Source organism: Monopterus albus, unplaced genomic scaffold (genome assembly GCF_001952655.1).
Source record: "Monopterus albus unplaced genomic scaffold, M_albus_1.0 scaffold13.1, whole genome shotgun sequence".
In the NCBI taxonomy this organism is placed as follows: domain Eukaryota; kingdom Metazoa; phylum Chordata; class Actinopteri; order Synbranchiformes; family Synbranchidae; genus Monopterus; species Monopterus albus.
In genome coordinates, this window is record NW_018127893.1 from 2083821 (window position 1) to 2099788 (window position 15968).

The 15968-nt window shown below is 40.8% G+C and overlaps 1 protein-coding gene across 1 annotated transcript in view; it reads right to left on the reverse strand.

Moving 5' to 3' along the window:
* ltk (leukocyte receptor tyrosine kinase) overlaps positions 1–15968 on the reverse strand; it is a 30084-nt gene that overhangs the window by 5854 nt on the left and 8262 nt on the right. The window contains exons 4-23 of the mRNA XM_020590961.1: positions 14516–14655; positions 14111–14242; positions 12811–12960; positions 12143–12243; positions 11846–12006; positions 11595–11689; positions 10454–10525; positions 10000–10174; positions 9215–9365; positions 8920–9048; positions 8658–8814; positions 7932–8117; positions 7371–7469; positions 5120–5281; positions 4840–4953; positions 2254–2347; positions 2088–2169; positions 1143–1327; positions 901–991; positions 328–392 (exon numbers count right to left, since the gene is read on the reverse strand). Of these exons, the coding sequence (XP_020446617.1) occupies positions 328–392; positions 901–991; positions 1143–1327; positions 2088–2169; positions 2254–2347; positions 4840–4953; positions 5120–5281; positions 7371–7469; positions 7932–8117; positions 8658–8814; positions 8920–9048; positions 9215–9365; positions 10000–10174; positions 10454–10525; positions 11595–11689; positions 11846–12006; positions 12143–12243; positions 12811–12960; positions 14111–14242; positions 14516–14655 (2541 nt within the window). The remainder of the gene's footprint in view (positions 1–327; positions 393–900; positions 992–1142; positions 1328–2087; positions 2170–2253; positions 2348–4839; positions 4954–5119; positions 5282–7370; positions 7470–7931; positions 8118–8657; positions 8815–8919; positions 9049–9214; positions 9366–9999; positions 10175–10453; positions 10526–11594; positions 11690–11845; positions 12007–12142; positions 12244–12810; positions 12961–14110; positions 14243–14515; positions 14656–15968) is intronic.

The window sequence follows — 15968 nt, forward strand, 5'->3', positions numbered from 1 at the left end:
AGCCAAATATTTCCCGACAGAAACTATTGTCCTCATGATATACAGTACAGTAATTATATGAGATGCCAATATGTGGACAAGATTTTATAATTCCTTGGTAAGTAAGTGTTCACAGCTGGTTACAGCTTTTATCTCGTCTAATTCAGAAGCACATGTGTAGCTATAAAACAAACCCAGGTGATGTCTAATGATCTGAGCACACGGCTGCTTCGCGCAGGTCACCTGCACTAGGTTGCACCGGGTGCATCATTGTGTGAACTACATTTTAACACAGCCAGTATGGTGTATGTAATGCAGTAAGAAGTGCACTGCTTCAGTACGGTGAACCTCATAATCAACGCCTCCATTAGGAAATCCATTTCATCCTGTTCAGAGCAGAGCTCTGGGAGAGTCTGTGGAGCAGAAAGAATCAGAGAAACAGTGTGAGGTATGAGTGTGTGCTATTGTCAAGACTAACACTACCATTAGATCTAATCAGGAGGCTATTGAAAAGAAGGTAAACTCATGTGAAGCTCAGTCAGCGTTTTCTTTTTTACCTTGTGTAGTTTTTAAGCCAAGTGACCTGAGGGCACTGGCTAAGTGAAAGTGCATTCTCCCCAGTCACCAATCACTTTCTGGATTTTACGGTATGTGATTTAATCTTTGCAGCATAATGGTTTAAAATATAAATCACAACATTGCAATTTCATAAAGTATTAAGTCGCAAGAAAAGCAATAACAACCACTTTTCTAAGTAAATGCATTACAAAAACCCATCTTTTCAAATCCTACATGTATGTGTGACCTTTAGATATGAGAAGCCTCCCTGTGAATATTGTTGAGTGGACTATATGTGAAGAGTTTAACTTCTGGTGAAGTGTTATCTTGCATTTAGGTGCAACATGTTCTCATGTGTCTGACCTTTATGGCCACCTGCATGGGACTATTATCAGTGCTCATGCCCAGAACTTGCCCCTCATAGACTTCACCAAATGCACCATGGCCAAGAGCCCTAAAACAAACAAACAAGCAAGCAAACAAAAGAAGAGAAAAATAAAGTACTGCAATGCTGCTTAGTATGCCAGTAGCTGTACTAAACTGTATCTGCACAGGGAGCCAGCAAACCCTCAGACATTTTGTCTTGGTGTTCAGGTGTACTGTACCTAAAAAGAGAGATGTTCTTGCGCGGTACTTCCTTCAGTTCACTGAGTGAGGCAGCCTTCCCTGCAAAGCAGTAGTTGGGGTTGTAGTCGGTCATGATGGTGGAGGCCCGCAGCTTACTGAGTTTGCAGTCTGGACTCTGCAGCTCCAGCTGAATAGACTGCAGCTCTGTGTGTGCAGTACCACACTAAATACAAAGCCAAGACAGGGGGACAAACAATCTAACGCTTACATGTACATTATAGAAGAAACATCCTGCCTATCTGCTAAAAGTAGGAGCAGTAACACAATTAGGGGTCAAGCCACATCTCAGTGTTTTTCAATGTAAAACAGCATTCTGACATAAGTAAGTGTAAAACAAACACTTTTCTTAAGAGTACTCCACCAATATACCAGTGCATTTCTTTAATATCCATATATAATATTAACAAAAAAAACCCCCATTTCTTCCTCTTCCCTGTCAAAGCGTGGTGCCTACAATACCAACAATGCAACCCAGCGGCTGTCAGTTTAGTTTAATGTAGCCTCGAGCCTCTGGTCTCAAGCAGAGATGGGGAACGGGCAGCAGAGGTCCGGTAAGCTTATTTCTTTCCAGCTCCACACCTTCAGATTTTTTTTGTTTTTCAAACTGGTTGTCTTCAGATCTAAATAGCACTGACTCAAGTGACATCATTGATGTGTAAAGTTGGTGGAGTTCCCCTTTAAGAAGACAAATCTTTCCAGACACAAACACCATTCTGCAGATTGCTGTGGGATGTCCACTCCTTGGTTACAGCTCCTAAACTGTCTGTGCCAGTGAGTCTGGACTCACCCACAGTAGAGGCAGCCCATGTCCCTGATGCAGGTTGGTAGTCTGCCAGGGAGGGGGGCAGGGAAGAGGTGCCTTGGAGCCATCACCCGGTGCAGATGCTAAGGACTCGGGGGTGGGATGGGAGCAGGATTCAAACAGGGGAGGAAGAGGAAGGTGAAGGAGAGGGTGGAGGAGACGGGGCACCCAGGGAACAGACTACCTCCCTGCATGGGGGAGAGCTCAGGGGAACATGACATATTTCACCTGAAGAGTGTGTGTGTGTGTTTTGCTGCTTTTTTAACAGACTACCTCTTGTTGTGTGCTACATGTGTGAAAGAGCAAGTCTTGACAAAGCGCGGTCCTGATTCTGTGGACATAGTCCAGAGTTCATGTGTGAAAACGGCTTATGAGAAGTGTCTGAAACATAGAAGAAAAACATCACCTGTGAGGTGACTAAATACTGTTTACACAAAGTGCTGCAGTATGAGAGTTTGGGAAAAGGTGAGCATCTTTTTCTGAAGGAAGAACTCAGTAGATTTGCTCTATTGACTGCAGGGTTTAGTTGATATGAGACAAATGCTTTACTGAAGATGATGCACAAACTCCTTAAAATGGGAATTAGAGAATTAACATTTAACAGATTTGGGTACTTGCTATGCAATAGCATTTACACTCTTGGAGAGAGAGGGAGAACTGCTATCTAATATTTAATAATTCTAACATTAGTATTAATAGGTAACCGTGTGTTAGTATTTAACTTGGGCTTAAAAGCTGCTATGCAAAATATACTGTTAATTTTTGTCTTACTAAATCCTGTTCTATTAACCACAGACACTTTATATGAATACAGTTTATCTGCAGTGTTAACATATGCAGCCATTTTTCTATAATATAGGACAGTTAGTGATTATACAATAACTAGCACTCCTTTTGCAGCTTTCACTTTTTTGTCAAGTGTCTGCAGCAGACAATTAGAAAGGGAAGGGAATCCTTATATTTTGGGTGACCTGTTAATCCTCCACCCAGAGCTGTTTAATGTGTCTGAATACAGCAGGTTCATCCTCTTCATAACCTCACTCAAAGTGCTGAAAATTAAGTGAAACTCAGCTCTAGAAGACTCGCTTGTTCTTTCTTTCCCACAGTCCGTTCTGGTGAATCTAAGCTTTGTCTAGGGGCCTCAGGAGGAATCTGCACATCACTGACTTCCTGTGCAATATCAGTTACATTTTCAGCTCTCTGGGCTTAAACACAGTCTGACAAGCAAACCAGGAATGATAAAAACAGTCGCATACAATGATATAAAGAAATGCTCATCAGGGATCAATATGGACAGAAGACTAGGCTACTTCAAACCATTGCACAACTGGAGATTGATATTGGATATGGTTGCTCCTGCATGTATGAAATGCACATTAAAAAAACTTTAGTTACAGTAGAAATATTAGAATATGTTCATCCAACAACTAAACTATAGCGAAATGCATTAATATGGAAAAGACTAGTAAATATGGAGGACCACAAGGGGTCATGGAAATATGAAATTTCATTAACTGATATTTAACTGAATAATAAAAAACAGGAGTAATTAATTTTTTAAAACCAAGTTGCAGCAAGACCAACAGTAAAATGTATTTAGTGTTTATTTCAGATGAACTATACTTTATATGTGTTCTCACCTGCTGGAAATACTCTGCTCGGTTTATGCGCGGGGAGCCTTCCTGGGTACAGCATGGTCATGTAGGCAGCTTGTCATATAAACAACTGTGTCTGTAGTCCTGTCTGTCGAGTCTGGTGCCTGCTCTTAACAGAAGTTCCTGAATCTCACTGTATCTCCAGTAAGATTTTCTTTGGCATCTTCATTGTAAATTACCGTTTTTCTTCACCATCAGATATTTTTATTCTTCTGGTATTGCGCCGGTCACATAAGACATCATCAATGCCCACTAGCTCCATTATATGTCACTATTTTTTACATGGGCTCACTCCAGCTCACTTATGTAAACTTTGCACTAGGAAGCTGGCAGAGTGAAGTCTGCTTAAGGTCCGGTTCAACTGACTGGGACATTTGCATTCTCACATACAGCTACAAATTTCAGGGTTCTGGTGCACGTCTGAAAAGGGCTATAGAGTGTCAATGCCGGAGGGTTCAGATAAACTTGTGAATGTCACTGTTGGCTTTCCAAAACGACTGAAAGTTTAATCTTATCACAGTTCTCTATTTTCTCATATTGTTGCAATCTTCATGTCTAGATAATCATCATTGTTTGTTTCTGCTAGATTTTTTGTTTTTTGCCAGTGAATCATGTCTGACATTTTCTACTATCTAATCTCACTCATCAGTATACATCCCCTGCTGAGAGCAACTTCCTAGTTAAATGTCAAAGCTTTCTGCTTGTCCTTTTTATAGCCAATCAGGTATCTTACCATATATTAAGGTCATACAGTGCATTCCTACTATTTCCTGCTTTCATGACAGCAATTATTCTAATGAAGGCACTAAATACAGCAAATTAACATGGTATTTAACTGCAATTATTCTCATTATCGCACTTCTCTGCAGTGTAATCTTGTACATCTATATACATCTGATTAAGCCCAGGGGCTCAGGATTTAATCTTCACACAGTGTCTGTCTGCTTTGGGATCATCCAAAGAAAGAAGATTATCACCTGAAACAAGCGTTCATACATTATGTGGTCACTTTATATTGCGTCAACATAATATCCAAATACATCTTTCCCACGTCTCCTTTAATTATCTGGCACACAGCCAGATGAGGGGACTAAAACCAACACTTAAAGGTGTTCCTGTTGTCGGCAATATCTGGAAACATTTGGTCATACAGCTCTGTTCAAAGGCGGTGGAAGGTGGAGGGCACAGACTGCACACAGTATTGGAGGAGTTGCTTACTGAGGATGACGCCGGTGCAGATCAGTGCAATGCTGCTGGCAGTGGTGCAGACTGCGATGGCCAGGATCAATGATGTCGACATCTGGCCCGGCGGTGCCAACCCTTCAGGAGATGCTAGGAGAGAACAGAGGGCTGATTAACAGACAATGTTTTAGTTTTGATGCTTTATCTGTTTAGACTGGAAAGAATTTTGAAGGAACTTATAGTTTGACATTTAAATGAACTGCTAACATATAATGGCTATGATTCAAAAGTATATTTGTTGGAGGCAGTTACATACCCACAGTACTGACACATGTCACATTGTCGCTGGCCAGGACTTCATCGTCATCACAGAGACATAGGATAAGGTGGGTCTCTTCATCTCGTTTGCAGCTCTGCATCTCACAGTGGCTGCAGTTCAGCTGCACCTTGATCTCACACTCCCCATGACTCTCCATTGCTTGAGGAAAAATGTGATATATACACACATTTACAAAAGCAGGAAAAGAAACACAAGCACAGTTTGCAGGATACTTGGGAACAAGATCTGATGATCTTGATGATGATGATCTGATTGTAATCCCATGAAAAGACCAAAACAGAACTGATTAACTATGACCGTGTTCACTGTTCATTACCATGAACATGGCCAATGTCACAGTATTTTGAGTCACTCATGCACCATCCTGCTACTGTAAACATTTGCTAGAGCAGCAAATTAGCTGTAAATAGAACAAATGCACTACTACTTACTCCTGTGTGAATAATTGTTACTGCAAACTAGGATACCCAGCTGTTCAAGGAAGCAGGGTCAACTTTTAAAAATAACAGACCTGTTTTTAAAGATGCGGTTCTACAGTAAATACAAATGAAAGGGAGTCAAAGACAGTAGGGTCTTTTCATGAGATTTGAAGACGGTAATAAAAATATAGCATATCATCAGCTTTGTCCTTTGATCTCTGAACACACGAGTTATTACAATTATGTGCATATTTGTCTAAACTGAGGCAATTAAATTGTTCTGCAATACTTTTAAATACCATAATTGACTCAACATTTTGAATTATGTTATACATAAGGTGTCAGGGCCGCTGGGCGGCCGCTGCCTCTCCTCCGTCTTTCTCTCCTCTGCTCTCTCTATCCTGTGGGCTCTGCACCTCAGCTGTGTTGCATTCCAGTAATTAGCGACTGGTTTGTCGATGCACACAACTGGGGTGCATCCCGATGATTACCTTCGCCTCCTTATAAACATCTGGCGGACGCTCCGTCTTGGCCGGAACATTAACATAGTAACACAGACTGTACATGTTGGTAGAATGCTACGCTGACAAACACTGTGCGTTTTGGCTTGACTCTACCACACTACCTACGAGCTACGCTAATTCCCACTACACTACACATTTTTGATTCGTCTCCGGAGCATTGCTATATGTTATGGACAATACTTACCCTGTTTCCTGCCGTTAGTTTGTGTGGTCTCCTTAGTTATCACTGCCCTTCCCTGGTTGTAAGTATTATGGACCCTGTTATGTTGTCACTTTGTTTGTATTTATTCCAATAAACCACCTTTTTTTTGTACTAGCACCTGGGTCAGCTATCTTGAGTCTAACCCCAGCTCTCCCTCACCCTCCTGGTGAGGGGGACTAACCATAACCTAAGGCTGTAATTTGATACTTTTTCAATTACGGGGTTACTGGACTAAACAGTGCTCCATTGTGTCTTGATGCAAACTGAATAGCAGGTTTGTGTCATGCACCACCCAAACTCTCAGTTTAAGAGAAGATGCTTTAACTACATTACAGGAAAACATTTGCCTTAAAATTCAATTATAATTTTTTTTTTTTTTTGCCAATTCAGTGAAAAGACACTTGGGTCTTAGTTTTCCCCCCACATAAGAATGGGGTCCATCTGTTGGTGCTGAAGGAAATAGGCACTGTGAGGCTGCAGATTAGTGAACTGCCTTCCTGTTCCTCCAGCTGAATAATTAGAATCAGATGGTCTAGCAGCCTCACAAAAACAACATCAAAAACACCACCAGCATATATCCATGCGCATGCGTGAGAATGTGAACCTAAGTACCCAGACAGATAGTTCAGCACAAAAAGGTCCAAGCATATATAAACACACACACAGGTGCACTGACTGGATCAATTGCTTGGAGAACTAAGTGACCTGAAGCCCAGGGGCTCAGGATTTAATCTTCACACAGTGTCTGTCTGCTTTGGGATCATCCATGTTTGAGCTTTCTGCTCCTGCAGTGACTTACTGTAAAGCAATGTTACATAACTCTAAAGACGTTCTTGAGTTTTCATTATACTACCGAAAGATTTCTTTGTTGACAACTTGTTCTTTTTACTTTCTAGAGATCTTAGATTTTCATTTTAAATTTGAGCTGCTAGGGAAATCTCAACATCACGGTGCTACTCACCATTGCTAAGTTGCATTGTCTTTACTCAAGTATCCACTTACAACCTTTTCCCGAGGCTTTCCGCCTCATCACACACTGCCAGGGATGGTGTTTGCTCTCATTGTTCTCTCCTGGTTCTCACCTGCCAGAGGCTGCAGGAAAATCTCTCCCATTGGATGTATGAATGAGACTCCGTTCTGACCATCAGCTGTGATCTCATCCATCAGCGCTGCGTCACCTCCTGTCAAAAGAGTCAGCTCATGTCAGCACTTTCCCGATTCAGTCAGGACAGTTTTTAAAAATAAAAAAAGATGACAAAGCTGAAAGACAGTTAACCTCTAACCTGCTGGCTTTTGGCAGGTAGGGTGGTTTAAAAGCATCGCCAAAGATAAAAGCACAGAAAAACTAAGAAAGTGTACAATTACTGTGTGCATGCAAAATTGTACATGAATGCGGCAGTGAAAATTATATACTGCATGATTTAAATTATGCTTCAGACTAAAGTGCAGTTAATCTAAAAACAGAAATTCTACAGGAATGATGAAGCTTTCTTTAACTTATTTAAGGAATTTAGCTGGGTTGTCTGGGATGAAATGAGAGAGAAAGAAGGAGAGAACAGATGTAAAAGTAATCTGGGTTGTTAGTGCAGGAGTGAAAAATGGTAAAGCAGCATAATTTGAGAGAAGCTGACAAACTGTTTTACCTCTGTAACCTCCTCCTCCACCTCCAGCTGTGCAGGCCCCACCCCCGCCTCCAAAACCCCCAAAGGTGGACCAGTTGAGCTTAGTCAGGGCCAGCTGACATGAAAATCCCCCCACTGCACCCTCCACCAGAGACTTGCCAGCTCTCAGATGAAGAGTCGGACCATCTTTCCAGCCTCCGCCTCCACCTTCAAGGAAACAAACATTAGCTGCTCTCCACCTGGGTTCATTTATCTAGTCAATGAATTTGGGGCTGATAAGTTTAAAACACATTCTGAATAGAAACATTTGTCATCAGGCTGGGATCTATATGGCACGTTTACAATCTCTCTGCATCTTGTCACTGCCAACTCTCTAATAATCCCATAAAATGCTAAACAAATCCAAAAATTGAAAAAAAAAACTGCCTTCCAGTTACTACAGATGTCACTTGACAGTTTTCATAGAAACTGCTTTTGATAAAGAACTAGTTCCTGTTGACCACATGTTCCATGGCTTATCCAGAGTAAGAGGAACACAGATGTTGTTCAGTTCTGTGAGCATGACAAAACAGGAAGGAATCACCTCAAAAACAGATATCTGAAATCCTAGGCACATAAACTGAATCTCCACTGGCTAAGTACTATTACAGGTAAATGGGAACACCTGCATTTTTGTAGTTTTGGTGAGCCAACACTTTAAACAACTATTTAAATCCACTGATTGGAGGATAAAATTGTATTACATACCTGCAGCACCTATTCGACCATTGGTACTGGGACGTATGGTACTGTTTTCATACTGCTCCAGTGGTATCTGGTCGGGACTGGACTCTGAGTCCTCGAGGTAGGCATTTCCTCCTCCGCCAGCTGCGATCAACAAAGGGACTAACTCACCCCCCTCTGTCTGAAAGGACAGCAACACAGTAACTCACTTGTTTGAAACTATTTTCATGCTTAGCGACACACGTCAATACAGTACATTTGCAAGTTCGAAAACATTTCACTGTACCTTAAAGATGTAGGTAGCTCCCCCTCCTCCGCCTCCTCCCCCAGCCCACTCTGCACTGGCCTCTCCCCTGAGTTCATCCTCGATCACTGATGATTCTCCCAGGCAGATCTTCTGGGTGAGGCGATTTCTCTACACCACAGGAGAGAGTGGGAAAGTTATCTTCACACTATGAGTCCAGGCAACACTTTTATCTAGGTCACTCTCATATCCTCCCCCTTTCCCCGAGAAAAGATTATCCCAATGGGACACTACACAAAAAAACCTTCCAGCCTGTCCTCACACTCACCCTACTCACCCCAGGACATGCATCCTCCCCCTGATGGCCCACCAAGATATACAGAATATCTCCTTTCTCCAGAGGAAATATGGCAGATATGAAGACTCCATGGTTGCGTTTGTTGTGGTTTTTGGCTCCTTTCCCTCCTGCAGCCCCATAGGCAGAGATCCTGGGGGAGACCATTGCACCACAGGGTTGATTAAATGTGGCCACTCAGGTTAGATGCACAGACTGCAGTGCGCTTGAGCAGGCAGCTATAGATTTGTTTAGCCCAAGTAATTTCACATTCTGAAAATCTTATGATTAATCTTTCCACTCTTCTGTTGCATCTTCTTGTGTGATAATGAGGTCTCATGGTTGGATGTTCAAAGACAATAAATAGCTTGAAGTCTTGATCTGGCAGAACAAGAATCAGCTGCATGGACAATGGCCAATTCAGTCCCCGAGCATGCAGTCACATCTAAACAGTCACTTAACCCAGCTGTCTTAATCACACAACCATATTAATACTATTGTCTGTTCAGCAACTAACCACTCAAACTGGAACATGTAAAAGTGTAAACAACATTGTAACCTCTTTCGTTCTATAGCTCACTAATGTGTTTTTAATAGTTCTGAGACAACAACAATGTGTAATGGTCAGCATATGTTAGTAGGACCAGTTAATTGTTGGTTTTGGTCTTTTCGTGGGATTTGTGAACAATTAAATAAATAAATAAATAAAAATCACCAAACCTATCCTTTGACAAATAACTGGACTTTAGAGAAAAGACCACCTTAAAGCTCACATAAATGTCACTTACAAGTATCTGTTGGTAGCTGGCACCCTCCACATTTGGACTCCTTTCAACGGGCCTTCCTTCCCTACAGTAACACTGACATTTTTGTTCCTGTAGGTGCTGTCACACTGGGCCTGGGTTGGGCCGTGGGGACCACTGGCACCGCACGAGTTAAACCACCACGTCATCAGAGACACCTCTAGAGAAAAGACATGAAAAAAATACTGAGGCTAACTGTTGAACACTGAAGAACAGAGAAGCACATATGGCACAACATCTAAGAAGGACTGGAAACTGTATTAACCATCTGGTATGAAAGCCCCTAAAATGCATGGATTAAAAGCTTCTGGTCAGTTGATACAGCAAAGCTTGGAGCATTTGCATGCATGCAACATTCTGTATGCACAGTGGATTATAAAATACTTAATAAACAAGGGAAGGGATGCTTCAAAAATTCACAGCTGGAGCTGCTCACTACCTGAGGCCGAAGGCTCTGCAAGGGGACTCAAGATATCCTCCAAGTCTGCCACGGGCAGCAGAGAGTTGAGATCTGAAGAGAGGCATGGAGCCAAGATAGACAATGGTGGAAAGAAAGAAGAGGAGTCATATGCACCCATCTGCATTTCACTCAAGCACAAATTATATTCAGGCAGAAAGCAGCACAGAGTCAAAGGAGATTAAAAAAAATAATTAATGGACAGGTATCACAGATGAAAACACAGAAGAAACATTTTCTAAGATTGATTCCACTATGAATATATTCACCACTTGGTTGTGCTTAGTGAAGTTTCTGTAGAAGTTAATGGCTTTATGGGACAGTGTTTTGCATTTTGCCTAAACCTCAGGCAGGAGCTGCAGTGCACTGTCCTTTGCAAAACCCTGAAACCACCCCACATCTTTGGGTTTGCTGAAGCAACTAAAGTCGTGACAGTCACAACATAAAAAAAGATCCTAAATTTGATGGGTAGTAACATTAAACTACATTATGGAGTGCTGAAGTTTCTCTAGGGTCCCCGACTGACCCTGATATCAATTAGAAAATGTTCCAGTCTTGCCCAACTGGAGCTGAGCAATAAAATTAAATCAGACCATTTTGGCAGAGCAGGCAGAGGTTTTTAAAATGTCCTCTCACATGACTGTGAGAATTAAAAATCAAAGTGGAACAACAGTGACACAGAAATGTTGGCACACAAGTGAACTGTCAAATTGAAGTATTGCTTTTATAGTAAAGGATTAAATTTTGTTACCCTCATGTCACAACCAGTTACTGAAACGGGGCAAACAAGTGACTGATGACAGCTGCTGTGAGTGAGACAGCGGTCACCAGGCAGTCCCAACAACATACAGTGTCAGTTGTGATGACTCGGTTATCCTACATTTTACCCAGCAAAGGTTTGATTCTGTCAGCAACACAAATCAGTTTAAATCTAATCAGTGGAGAGAAAACGCTAACACACTGTTACACAGTGTGTTAGCATGAAAGTTGTGCACTTTCAAATGCTACACAACCTCACCTTAGTCTTCTCAACCCCATCTGTATTAGGTTTTGTCGCCATTATACTGTATGTTGGTGGTGTTTCTGTTACAGTCTAAATGGTGCCATGTTAGCATCAACTTACTTGTATGAAAGCAGGCTGCTCCAACTGCAATGTCATCGAGAGCAACGTCAGCATCGGAGCCTTCACCCCACACAGCCAGCACCCTCACATGGAACCTGGAGCAAAGCCATTTGTGTATTTAGACAAAAAAAATTTTTATGTGAAAGGCAACAGAAACATTTTTTGAGTACAAAAAACAGCTCAAAGTAAAGAAAAGGTCAAATCTTCATAGTGAAGTAGCTCCTCTACCCTTTTGTTTTCCTGTTACATACCCATGATGAAGCCCAGTCAGCTGCAGGGCAATATCTTGCCAGTCATCTGTCCACTGATCATCCCTCTCCAAGGACAGTGGGGTGGTAGTGGTCCCATTCTCCACTACAGTCACCAGCAATGAACCATTAAAGCGCCCATAGAGGTACAGAGAAAAACGCATCTGTGCAAACAGAGAAGCAGAAGATCAGCAAAGACTTAGCACAATGACAAAGGATGATCTGAGCCTTAGGACAAAAAAAACAACAACAACTTCATATTTAAATAATTTAACCACAGTATTCATCTGAGCAACTGACCTGGCAGGTGGTAGAAGAGACTGGAGGAGGGAATGAAGAGCTCTGAAGAGATGCCTCTCCATGGGAAGTCCTCTCTCTGACCTGCAGAAACAAGAAGTGCCCTGGAGGCACACAGTGAAGATGACATAGAAGAAGGCCTTTGTTTTGCAGTCATCAAAATAATGCAGTCAGAGATACAGTAATAGCTGGAAACTTTTCTTGCAATTTTTTAAGAAATACATTTGAACTTGTTTACTGATGAATGAGAAGCAGCAGCCTATAAAATAAAAACTCTGAATAATAAAACTAGTTAGTAACATGGGGTTAACCTAATGCACAAATATGTTCCGCAGCTTGATATAAACAATCCCCCTAAACTCTTCAAGGCCATATGGTGTTACTGTACTTCATAATTTAGAAATCTTACATGCTGTTCCTGTCATCAGCTACTATACATCTAGAAAAAAAATGTAAAAGCCTGTTTGAGACTAAATAAAATGTAAGATATGTGGACAGAAGTGAAGGCAAGTATTAAGTTATGAACATCCATCACACCGCAATGAAAAAAAAATTCATAACAGAAAAAAGATTAGCCAAAGAAATAATCATAAAATCAGTGTATGAGATGTTAATATGCCAACTACACACACACACACACACACACACACACACACACACACACCGCCTACCTGGTGTCCTCTGCAGAGTGACACCCTGCATATCTTCTTTGCCCAGAAGCTCATCTCCAGCGACTCTCCTCCAGACCGACTGCTGGTTGGACATGGACCAACCGCACACATCCTGTTCAAATGAACAGTGTGAGCCAAACGGAAGAGCACCTGGGGAAAACGCAGGATATTATCAGATTTCATTAAAACACATCACAGCTGTGTAAAACGGAAGTTCAGATTAATCCAAGAAATTAAAGAAACAACTCTATAAGTCATCTACAGTAACTAGACTACTAGTTCTACAACTATGTTTGCATGCACACACAAACTGTGCCTGAATCATTTGAGAATTTAACATTAAACTTAACTGTTGTATTTTTGAGCATGAGCACCAGGACAGATTGTATTGGTGAAAAACACTGCACCACCACTGTCCCCCAGCTCCTTTCCACTGGGGAGCCACAGCTCATCAATCTGAACAGTTTCAACTTCGCTGATTTCTTTACTGACTGAAGTGAGGCCTTTTGATTCTCGGTTTTTCCTTTGTGCTGAATGAATGATGTCAAATTGGAAGGTTGTAAGTAGAATTTCATAACTGAAGGGTGATGAAATGAAAGGTATTGATTCTCTAAGAGCACTTTTTCCTATAGCTTATTTTTCAAATCTAGGACTTCAAAACATTAAGAAATCCACCATTACATGCTTTAAGAAATTGCTGAATATCATGCTTTGACATTTCAAAAGGCATGGTTGAGGTCAAACACAGCATATCAAAATTGCTAACAATGCAATAAAAGAACCTATTTAAAAAAATAACACTTGCTGATAACATTTTGATGCAAATTATCCAAAGACAGAAGCTGCACTCAGGCCTCACACTTTGAAAGCCCACATACAGTAGCAATTACTCTGCACTTTAAATATATTGTGTAGAGGCCCTTGCCAGCTTTGGTCAAAGGATTAACAATTTATCATGGTTCTTTGATGCAGCTAATGAACATGATCACAGCTTGCCAGCAACCCCACTTTCTGCTGTAGGACTGCTGTACTGTAGCCTCATTTAACTCTTCATTCACTTATAAAAGCTGCAGCTCCCACTCGTATACATCTTTTGCTTTTCATATAGTTTTCACACTCCCACTACAAGAACTGGTCCAACTGTGCAAGAACAAATCAAATAAAAATGATTCATGATCATATTGTGAGTGGAAACCTCTAAAGCCAACTGCAAAAGTCTGTTTTCATAAATTATTTAAGAGATTTAAACCCATGATTACACTCAAAGCAGCATCCTATTAATAAAAAAACAAACCCTCACCACAGATGAAGCCCTCATCCTCTCCTAGTGGACAGTCAGTGTGGAAGTTACACACTTGGCTCCGGTCGATGCAGATGTCCGAGTTTTCACAGTGGAAAGATTCTCCACAAGCGCCATCCTGATGTTCTGCATCTCAGCAGCCACACAACAATTATACAGTTGTACAACACTTGAATTAGCTGGAATTAGACATTGTCTAAACTAGTATCTTTGGACCCCTCATCACAGGTTACATGTCTCTGCCTTGTAAGACAACAACAAATTTATCATTCTCAGATTGTTTACTTTGAATCATTTTTACAGGCTTGGGAAGGAAACAACCTATACAAGTTTCACAGAAACCTAACATAATAGAAACCTTAATAACTGACGCAGTCAAAGCTTTGTAGGACACAATGAACTCACCAGATTCACAGCCTATGATCGTCAGAGAGTCCAGAGCCACAGTGGCACCATCTCCACCCACACAGGAAGTGTAGAGCAGGGTCACCTGGAAGGGTTCGGTCATCTGGCCAATCACAGTCTCCAGAACATCCCACTCCGCCCTGCATCAACCAGTCACAGAGGAGTGCATCTTAGAGTAATCTGCAGGAATTTTAACGACCTCTATTTATTATCAAGACTTTTGGCTTGTTATAATATTAAAATACATTGCCTTTTGCATTTATACACATTTTAAAATGTGCATAAATAAATATTTTCCCTTGTTTTGCCTTCACTTCACATTTAAACACCTTGGCATCAACTCTTAGTTTTTTCAAAATGCTCTACATTTTCTATATTTATAATAGATCTAAGAGAAGGGAATCTGTTTTAAAATGACTAAGACAACCCACAGTGGATTAGGGCACTGAAACCAACTACACAAAAGCACTTTGTAGAATTATTAAGTAGAAAATGTGCAGGTTTACAGTGACAGTAAGGAATAGGGTCAACCAGCCTTCCTGTGTGGATTCAAGTCTGGAAATTTATCACATTTGGTCACTGAAGTCATACTGAGCTGTAACATAATCATGACAGTTTGCATCTGACCTGGACAGTCCTTCTTGGTTAAATCTGTCAATACTTGATCAACTTTTATAATCCGTTTACACTGTTTAGCAGGTTACTGGTCCACTGGCGGGTAAACAGGGGAGCACACATGTATGACTATTGATTTGATTTTTGATTTTGATTTGATTATTGATTTGATTTATTCTTTCAAACATGCAGAACAAACGACATCAACACACACATAATTATACAAATCCAACCAATGCTGATTCAGAATCAGTTTGCTTATACCTAGTACATGTTTGAATGGAGTAGGAAGAAGTCAGACTTATCCAGTCCTACCCCATAACATCATCTTATTCAAAAAAATTTCATGCATCATTGGTTGCAAGCAGTATCTCTACATAGGTAATTCTCTTCTTCCCCAGACAATACACAGAAAATTTAAAACAGAGTGTTTCTTTCCTGCATTCTTGATCAAATCTCTTATTCTTGCATGTATCTTGAATGACACATACATTTATATTTATATTTAAACTCCTCGATTCTAGTACTGTTTTTCATGTCCACACTTAATTTATTCCATAGTTTTACCCCACTTATAGAAATACAAAATCTTTTTTTGGTCGTACGTATAGCATGAACTTTTAGATTCAACTGACCCCTTAAATTATAACCCCCTTCCCTTTCATCAAATAACTTTTGGATTCCACCAGGTAATAAGTGGTTCCTAGCTTTATACATAAACACCACGGTCTTATATTCCACTAATTCTAAGAAATTTAACAATTTAGACTGTATGAAAGCTCCATTGGTGTGATCCCTGTACCCCTTCTTATGCACAATTCTTATTGCTCTTTTTTGT